This window comes from Chaetura pelagica, unplaced genomic scaffold (genome assembly GCF_000747805.2).
Source record: "Chaetura pelagica isolate M959 unplaced genomic scaffold, ChaPel_1.0 scaffold743, whole genome shotgun sequence".
In the NCBI taxonomy this organism is placed as follows: Eukaryota; Metazoa; Chordata; class Aves; order Apodiformes; family Apodidae; genus Chaetura; species Chaetura pelagica.
In genome coordinates this window covers 405,968-415,689 of record NW_009952703.1, presented here as the reverse complement: position 1 = coordinate 415,689, position 9,722 = coordinate 405,968, and the positions used below count along the sequence as shown (strand labels likewise).

General features: G+C 46.3%; 1 protein-coding gene across 1 annotated transcript in view; it reads right to left on the bottom strand.

Moving 5' to 3' along the window:
• Positions 1–4,934: 4,934 nt before the first annotated feature.
• The window catches only part of DIP2B (DIP2 disco-interacting protein 2 homolog B (Drosophila)), a 38,654-nt gene continuing 33,866 nt past the window's right edge, over positions 4,935–9,722 (bottom strand). The window contains exons 30-37 of the mRNA XM_009994068.1: positions 9,474–9,642; positions 8,311–8,481; positions 7,897–7,958; positions 7,718–7,775; positions 7,118–7,192; positions 6,379–6,556; positions 5,754–5,877; positions 4,935–5,284 (exon numbers count right to left, since the gene is read on the bottom strand). Of these exons, the coding sequence (XP_009992370.1) occupies positions 5,032–5,284; positions 5,754–5,877; positions 6,379–6,556; positions 7,118–7,192; positions 7,718–7,775; positions 7,897–7,958; positions 8,311–8,481; positions 9,474–9,642 (1,090 nt within the window). The 3' untranslated portion in view covers positions 4,935–5,031. The remainder of the gene's footprint in view (positions 5,285–5,753; positions 5,878–6,378; positions 6,557–7,117; positions 7,193–7,717; positions 7,776–7,896; positions 7,959–8,310; positions 8,482–9,473; positions 9,643–9,722) is intronic.

Here is a 9,722-nt window from a genome sequence, read left to right as displayed (position 1 = left end):
TACCCCGCCGGTGTAATAACCGCGGGTGCCATAGAGAGGAGATAGAGCGCCGCCCCCGGCGGACCAGGCCGCGGCCCGGGCCGCTCAGCGCGCGGTGCTGAAGGAAAACACAATAATTTCCCTTTATCCTCAACCCAGACACGGCCACGCGTAAGATGAAGCCCCAGAGGGCAGCGGGGGGGTGGGTTTATCCCTGCTCAAGGCCCGTTCTGGCTTCCCCAGCGCACGAGGGGTGTCCTGCGAGCTCGGGCTGTGTTTTTTTTCCTTTTAAATCTGTAAGAAAAAGGAATTTCAGGCATCGCTTTAGACTAAACAAAGGTCAAACATGTGAGGAAGGGAGGGGGGAGGATTTTGGCTCTAGTTTCTCACAGGACGGGAGTGATTTTTTAATTTTTCCTCTGAATTAAAAGTGAAAGGAGCTGGAAAAAGGCTCCAAAGCAGCATCGCCCTCCAGGCTTCTCTTCCTAAGGATTAATGCTAATTTAATGCTAATTTAACATCAAGCTCACCCTGTATGAAGTTAAGATACTAGTGAATGTGCTCAGGCTGGAGCTGGGATCAGGAGAACAATCTTGGAACACCTGGGAAATCTGAGCACTCCATTATATTCATAGAAAGATTTCTTGGCTATTTAATTCACCTGATTAATAGAACTATTAAGGGTTGTTAAGCCAGGGTTGTTTGTTGGGTTTTGGGGGTTTTTTTGATTGTCTGTTGGTTGAGTTTGGTTTTTTTTTAAAAGAGGTTTTGCCAATATTAAGCAAATAATTTGAAAAGACAGGAAAGATTTACTGCAAATGTAACCACAGTGAAACTGCTGCTCATGATTTGTAGGAAATAATGTGTCTCATCTTAACTCAAAACACACAACCAGTAGCAGGCAGAGGCACAGCAGATCACTACTGTTAGATTATAATATTAATTGCAGCCTCACTGGTGCTAAACTACATCCTAACATTTATAAATATTTCAAAGAAGTCATTCAAACTCCCTGGTGAGTTTTGGAGAGCAGGGATTACCCAGGGTTAAATCCCAGGTGCCACCACAGCTCCTGTTTCCAAAGCCTCATCCAGGTGCTCCCAGAGCCACTCACTCCCACTTCCCAAGGTTTCAGAGTCTGCAGATGGAATTCCAGTTGAAAAATAAATCCAGCAGCCTGGAATCCTAAGGAAAAACTGAATCAAGACTGTTGAATTCTCCCTTCCAGCAGGATAAATGCTCACCCAGTGTTTTCTTCCTGGGAAGAAAAAAATAACCCCTTGGAGAACCCAGAAGGTGAAGAACAAAGCAAAGAATCAGGCATCAATATTTATTATTAACACAAGACAAAGGAAACACAATCAATGCGTTAATGGAAAACACTGTCCAGCCAGATGTTAACTTTAAAAATGTATTATCTAATCTAATTTTAAATAAATAAAAACTTTATACATAATTACAGAATGCTGGAGTCTGGGTTGGACAATGGGAAAGAGACAGAAACTAAAGGAAAAAAAACATTGCATTGAGGGCTAAAATCCACCTTGTTTTTACAACCTTCTCTTGAGGACAGTTAGTGTGACACACCTGAATTACACTTTATTTATATCAGAAATGCAGTGCAAATTTTAACCAACCAGGACTTGGATTAACCTGCACCCACCTACTTTGCTCAGGGAACAAGTCAGCAACAGCAAGACCTACAAAATGTCTTAGTTCAAAGCCTTAAAGAATTCCTAAAGTTTTGAAGTTGCAGCTGCTGGGCTTGGGATCTGCTGGGACAACAGCAGGAAACCATTTAATTTCTGCCACTGGAGAAGCTGCAAAGTCAAAATGGGGCACATGTGGAGACTCTGCTGCCCAGGACCCAGCACTGGATTCAGTGGGAAAGGATCCAACCCTGAACCTGCAACATCAGTAGCCCTGCCTGTTCTCTGGAGTGTCCAGGTTGTTCTTGGATGGAAGGAGACCAAGCAAAGAGCAACAGTCACGTCTTCTGACAGCCCCACCTGCCACCACCAGAGCATCACAGCTCAGTCTGGAAGGACAAACTTGAGCCCAACCTCAAAGAGGCAATGAAAAATACGTAGCACTTAGTGCTGTACAGTGAGTGACCTCACAGGGGTGTTGTGAGGATGAAACCATGTCCTCGTCTACTGAGGAAGAAACTGAAGGAGTGAAGTGACCTGTGGAAGGCCTGGTGGCATCTCAGCAGAGATGGAGATAGAAATGGGGGGGTTTCCCAGATTCCCAGCTCCCTGCTTCCCCCTCTCCAGCACTTTTCACTCTGCCCAACATGGGGAAAAGCTCTGGAGAAGGTCAGACCAGCTGCTGCTGCCACCAAGAGCAGAGGGTGCTCCCACTCTATGGGTAGGGCTGTAAACCTACAGTTCTCCAACACAAGTGAGATGGAGCAGGTGGGAGTAAAGATCAGAGCACACAGTCAACCTGCAGGATAAGAACCCCAAACCCTAAGAAGCTATTGGTACCATCTGAAAAACAAGGAAAACAAACCAAAAGAATCCAGGATGCCACCCAAGGGTGCCAGTTCAGAAAGCCCATCTGCCACAGACTGGGAATCTCTGATCCAATCAACACCTGCTTTTTTTATTTCTCAGAAATCCCAAGTGAAAATAGAAGACAATCCTAGAATTGTACTCAAAATCCACTTCAAAGAAGGTCTTTGTGGAAGTGATTTATCTAAAGCTTTGAGTATGAAACAGGTTGAGAGCATCAGAATTGTTTTCTGAAATGGACAAGAGGGAAGCAAAGCTCTGCAGGGCACTTGGCTGTGCAGGAAAACCTACAAGATAGGGATACAGAATGTGGAGTGACAAGACTTTGCCAGCTGAAAAGGGAGAAGCAGAACTTCTGGGCACTTGGACACCCTAAGGAAGTCGCAGTGTGTTGGTCTGGGCTTCATCCTGGCCAAACCAGGCCCTGCAGCACCACCTCTGGCAGCCCCAGGGACACTTCTAAATCCCTGGCCCATTTGTTAGAACTAAATTCATTCAGGATTCCCTGCACGAGGCTTTTGGGGGGCACATCCTCAGCACCCAGCCAGGCCCCCCAAATGCTACAGACCCATCCCTCACATCCCAGCAGCACCAACACCAGGAGCCTGTGGTGCTACAGCTGCAGGAGATGCAGGGGCTGCTCCAAAACCTGCACCTGGAAACTGAAGCATCTGCAAAGAAATTCACCTCTAGGCTTAATCATCACAACTTCCAGTTTCTACACCTATTCTCCCCCCCAATATTTTTCAAAAATATCATCTGGAACTTCTCTGAATCTTGCTCCTTTTGTCTTCAAGTGAAGAACTAACAAAATGCACCAGGGTTTGTTTTCTTTCCAGGACACAACTGGGCTTTGCTGACAGACACACTAGGCTCTGCTCCAACAACTGCCACAGGATCTTCAGAGTTCAGACTAGAAACCTTTCAAAAACTGCCCAAAACTTTCAGTGAGGTAACCTGAACATTTTAACAAGAAGTTTATTTACACTCTATGCCACCTTGGACTCAAAAAGCCCCGTGGCAGTATCTGCTCTCAGCTCTCATGGCTTCCAAAATCATGTATTTCTTCACACTCAGAGGTATTTAATTGCTCTTAAGAGATGATTAGGTGCAAGAAAGGTAATTTGGAGTCAAAACAAACACCCTCTCTCCCTCAGCCCAGTGTGCAGTTGCTTCCTATCAGCAAGAGCTCCTACCTGCTGCTCTTAAGGCTTCTGCTCCTTTATATTTACATGAAGCTGACACAGGATTTTGAAAGCTGGGAGATTAATTACCACAGTTATTTAACGATGTGTTTACCAGAACTGCTCTGTCTGGGTTTTCTGTCTCCTCCTGTCAAAAAATAAAATAATAAAATAAAATAAATGCATTCAACTTCAACCTCAGAATTACCTCATTCTTTCTAGTGGATGCACTGAGGAAACCTGGGTTGTTGCCTCCCAGTTGACCCTTTATTTACAGTATTTCTTGCTCTACCAAGGGGGAACTGAAGGGATTAGTGACTGAACTGCACAAACTGTGACTTGAACTGTGTGTTAACCTGAGGGATCTTCTATTTCCCTCAAGCAGGAGGTGTCCCAGAGGGTGGGGGCAGAGGCTGCCACTCAGGGACATCATTTCAGCTGAGCATGCTGGACCTGCTCTCCTACCAAACTCCACTTCAACTGTTTGGACTCAGCCTCTCTCAGAAGGATGTGCCTTCCAATCCCAGGTTCCCCCAGGCTGTGACACACTTCTGACCAGCAAGGGAAGACTGCAAACTGGAACAAGGGAACTGGTGGCAGAGGTGTGCACCTCCCCTCCACTGTCTGACCAATCTCATTATGCTCAGGACCACAAAAAGTTACTCATCCTTAAAAAACTTCTGCCTTCAGCTGTCATCATTATCCAAGTTAATTTTCTATCTAAGTGAATTATGTATCATCATATTTACATATTTAAAATATAGGCAAAATTCTTTTTAAATTCAAGAAATATCTATATGAATAAGTAGCTCTTAGATTCCCTAAGTTATTGATTTGGTCATGGCACAATTTTAAATAAGTTGTGTGATTCCATGGGATGAAGAGCTCCAGTACAGATGCCAAGCACATTATATAGCAGGGAACTGAAGAACTCTTGATGACCCTTTTCTTAATAGTTTATTATCTTAACTAAATAAACCCTCCCCTTATAGAATCCTAAAACAGTATTAGATAAAAATACAAATATGTACAACAGATGAAAAAAAGTAACACTACTGTAAAGGCCTTAGGAATTTTGTAGCTCACACACTTTGCCAAACTTTGCAGTTTCTATAAAGCTAATATTTCAGTAAACTGGTACAAATGGTTTCCATTGCCTGCCACGTCTCCTCTTGTCCCCTGGGAGTTACTGAACGTGAGCTGAACACCACGGGATGAGATGAAGGGAATGATGGCAGCAATCTCAAACCTTGTCTCAAGTATTAGTCATTTTCACCAGCTTCACTTCTACAGCCACCCTGGGTCAGGTAGTGGTCCCACCAAGTTTCTCAGCACCTTTTTTCCCCCCCCTGTTACATGTTATAGGCCACATAGATGGGGTCTAACTGATCAGCTAGGAAACTGTCCCGGAGATGCATTCGTTGTTTCTCTCCTCTGGAATTGATAGGAATAACTCCAGGATCCACCACCACCACCACCCCCACAATCAGGTAATGTTCTTCCAGGACCACGTTTGTAACTAGAGGAACCAGATCCAGGGCTTCCTGTTCACAGCCACACAGCTCCACAACCACCACCAGCAAGTTGGTCCATGTGAAGACAGCACTAGAAGGTGAAAAACAAAACAAACAGGAAATCCAGTGATTTTCATAAAGATCCAAAGTTTACAATTCTTTATCCTCAGAAGTTCACCACCTGCTTTGGGGCTGCATCTCCAAGCGACCTAACTCCAAGTCCTGATTTGTCAAAGCTCAGTTCAGAACCATCCCTAGTGTGACAGAGGGACCAAATGCTGCTTTCACTGACTCAGAAATGGTTCTTTACACCACAGAGCAGGAAACCATCATTTCTATTTTGATTTAAGGCTCATGAGCAAACACTGAGTCAGTCAGCCCAGTGTGACTGATCTGCAGATGGGGAAACGAGGTGTGTGACTCGCTGATGGCAACACACACAGTGTCTGGATCTGCCTTGTGGGTTTTTGTCTAATTCAGTCCTGCACCTTTGCACGAGCAAGAGGTTTCTTTACACTGGCTCCATCCTAGGTGAGGGGGAGTTTCTGCAGCTGTGTTACCATTCAGCAATGCTCCTGTGTGTCCTGGAGACGGAGGTCTCGATGTCGATGGGATGATAGCGCAGGCCCCTCAGCTCCAGGGTCTCATCCAGGGCTCCAACAACATAGAGGGCATCGTGGCGCTCTGGGGAGGGCAGATGGGACGTGAGGAGCAGGCAGGACAGAAACCCAGAGAGTCATTAAAGGTTGGACCTCTAAGATCAAGCCCAACTGTCAACCCAGCCCCGGCCACGACCACTGAACCATATCCTGAAGGGCCCTGTCTACATGTTTTTTGAACCCCTCCAGGGATGGTGACTCCTCCAGTGCCCTGGGCAGGCTGTTCCAAAGCCTGACCACTCTTTTAGTAAAGAAATTATTCCCAATATCCACTCTGAACCTTCCCTGGCACAGCTTGAGGCCATTTCCCCTCATCCTATCACCAGTTACGTGGGAGAAGAGACCAACCCCCCCTCAGTCCCACCTCCTTTCAGCTGTAGAGCAACACCCAACTACATGGCAGACAATACATGAAATTTTAGATAAAACCAGAGTTTTCTCTTGTATCCAGACATGTGGATCAGGGCTTAAAATTACTGGATGGTGTGAAAGAAAGCTCTTCATGCAGGAGGGAACTGGTGCCCACCTCCACTGGCGGCCGTGAGCTCCGTCCGACGGACAAAGCCCAAGTACCCAGTGCGAGCCCAGAGGGTCTGGGCAGCGTCCCCAAAGCTCAGCCTGGTGTTGAAATGATCAGCCTGGAGGGTCTCATTGTCATAGATGGTGTAGTAGCCACTGGCTGTGTGGGGGCTGTTCACCCAGATCTGCACAGGTGGATAAGAAACCCAGTCAGACCCACACCCGGTGTTGAGCATTAAAGCAAAGGGGATGACAAACTGAGAACAAGGAGGTTCTCTTCTTATCTAAGATATTTCAGATCCAAAAGTGTTTTGACTTTAGCTCCAACCTCCAAATATCCTGTAGAATCTTAAAACTGCATCTTGCAGATCCGTTCTCCTCCTCAGTGTAAGCTGAGGATGAACAGAGTGAACAAGCTGCAGGTTTTTGTAACATGTGAAAACAAACTATGGACACAGTTCAAACACATTTACCTGCCATGAAGACAAGGAACTCAATATGTAAATTAGATTATTTGAAAGCCAGTTATACAGGATTTGGAGTGGAATTTGCCTTCCTTTCTAGTGGGCTTTCCTTCTCTTTTTCTTTAAACTTGACAGTGGGGTTAACAGACCCCAATTCTGAACATTCCAGGAGTGATTCAGCTTGAAAAGGCCTCCAGGTTTTTCCACTGACAAAGTGTCACCCCACCAAAGAGAACACAGCTCAGGAGGAGAAGGTACCCAAAGAACCAGACCCCTGCTTACCTCCCCAAGATGAGAATCTCCAAGAGGCCCTTTTGTCTCAGGATTTACAATGACTACTTTGACTCCAGGTAGAATCTGAAGATCACAAGAAGGAATGAGTGTTCAATCCACCCATGAATTATGTCCCCTCACAACTAAAGCCCCTGGGCTGCTCAGTGACCCCTGGAGAGATGATTCCACCCCCCAGGATCACAAACAGCTACAGGACCCATGGGACAGGCACAGAGGAGCTCACCAAGGGCAGGAACACATTTCATGACTCAAGAGCCACATGGTAAGGGATCCAAGGGCCTGTAAATGCTGCTAGATCTTAATTTTGCTGAATTCAATGGGAAACATCATCTTGTCAATGCATTTGAAGTGAATAAACATCCCTGATTCCACGGGCATGGCAGCAGGGACTGCTGATGTGGTTTATTTACTGTAAGCAGAACCAATCCTCCCAGTGGTTGCAGCAAAGCTCCTACATCAACAGGTACTTTATGGCAAGTCAAACGAACTTCCCAGAGCAGTGTGACCAACTGTCACCTCATGCCACACCACCAGGCTGCCTCCCCTAGCTACACCCCTCCCTGCCACCAGGCAGGGACATGGTTTTACCTTCCCAGACTCTGAGAGCAGCAGGCTTTGTGGAGCTCCCCTTTCCACCAGACGTACCCTGAAGGTAAAGAAAACACTGTCAGGAGAAACCAGAGCTGAAATGAGAGGTGAGGCAGCTCAGAACCATCACCACATTTCATACTGATCTATTTGATAAGTGTTAAGTAAACTCACTGTACCTGTCATGTCTCAAGGACTTCAGATCCACATACACCGTGGTGGGATCAGGTCCAGATGTTCCCTGCAGAGTTAACATCAAAAGGAATTAACATTAATGTCTTTACAGCAGTGAGGGCAACTTCTGCCTGAGGTCACTGCTCTCCACACCAGCCCCAGAGTGGGATGCATCTCGGGTAAGGAAGAGCTGCTACAGAGACAGCCCAAGCCTTGTCAGCTCAGTCCTGGGGCAACTGTCATTGTTTAGAGGGAAACAAACAGCTCCCCAACCTCAGGTTGATTTGAGCATCTCTGATACCACGTGGCAGTTTGAAAACAAGAGAAACTGCTGAAATCTTGTAGCAGCTGAACTCCCAACAACGCAGGTGCTGGATGAAGATGAGGAGGTGAATGTGGAAATCCCCCACCCCTGTTACCTGCAGACAGATGGCAACGTTGACTCTTGACCCGAAGGTGGTGCTCACAGCACGGGAGGACAGACCAATGTCCTTGAAGAGTTTGGAGAAGGAATGAGTGAGGGAAACCCGGGGTCTCTCCTCTGCGACCACCACGCACGTCCGGACACAGGACAGGTTGATTCCTCGTGCCTGGAATTAACACAAATGTGTGCAAAGGACCCTGTGTGCTCGTTCCCTCTGCCACACTGCACCAAGATCTGTCTCCTCAGAAGCTTTTTATCCCTGGAATTCGCTCAGGAAACACAGACAGACCCTGTTCTTCAAGGTAATTTCCTCTTTTCAGGGTCTATTTTCACTCTGGGACGTGTCTGAGCAGAGCTCAGCAATTCTGCTAGAGCCTTATGAACTGAGCTTCCTCCCCTGCCTCAGAACGTGGCATCATGTGCTTCTGCACTGCTTCTCAGCTAAGGTTGCATCTGCTATTCACTATTTCTATAGATGGAAACCAAACCAAGTGAGAGTAAAGTCATTTACTGGGATTACACCGAGTCTTCAACAAAAGTGGGACCAGAATCCAGTATTAATTCTAGACATGATCATGGATGCCCTGAATAGTTGTTCTGATATGTGCATTTGTCAGCTGGTGACACACCCCAAAGCAGACACCTTCAGGGCTCTGTGCCACCCCCAGAACAAGCCTGACCCTTAACCTCAGAGATGGAGTGCAGTGTTTCAGTAACCCCCTTGGCCAAAAGCCACCTCAAGCACTTTGTGTAGCTGGTTTATTTCTGTCTTTCCCAATCCTTCCTCTTATCTCCAAAGAGAAAACACCTCTATTTAGCAAATCCAACATGTGCTTTCCCTCATGTGCTGAGCTGAGCCTTCCCTGTTACAAAAGCAACCCCCCTGCAGAGGATCCTGCTGCTGGCACCCCCTCCTCAGGGCTCCCCAGCAGCCCCTGACACTGCCAACCTGCCCCTGCACCCACCCCCCCTGCCAAGCTGCTCATTTCCTGGGGCTGCCAACATTATTTTTGTTGTTGCTTTTGCTTTTTCTGAACAAGCTGTGGACTGGAGACCCGTGCAAAAGGAAAACTGTTGTATTTAACAACTACAGCACTTTGCAGGACTACCACAGGTTCCTGAATTTCTGTAACATAACGTTCAGGAAACATTTCTTACCTTTAACATTTCAACTTGGTTTCCAAGTCCCTTTGTGCACAGTTCCATGACTGAATAGGAACAGAAAGTGTCCCTTATTTTATACTGGCTGACAGTAGATAACCAGAGAAAAAGATTGGATTCCAGCTCCATAGGAGGAATTAAAATTGACTGGTGTCCAGAATACACACTGTGAGGAACATGAAGAAAACATCTTTATGTAGCATGTAGTTAAATGGGCATTTACTGTATTTTCATGTTACATTCCTG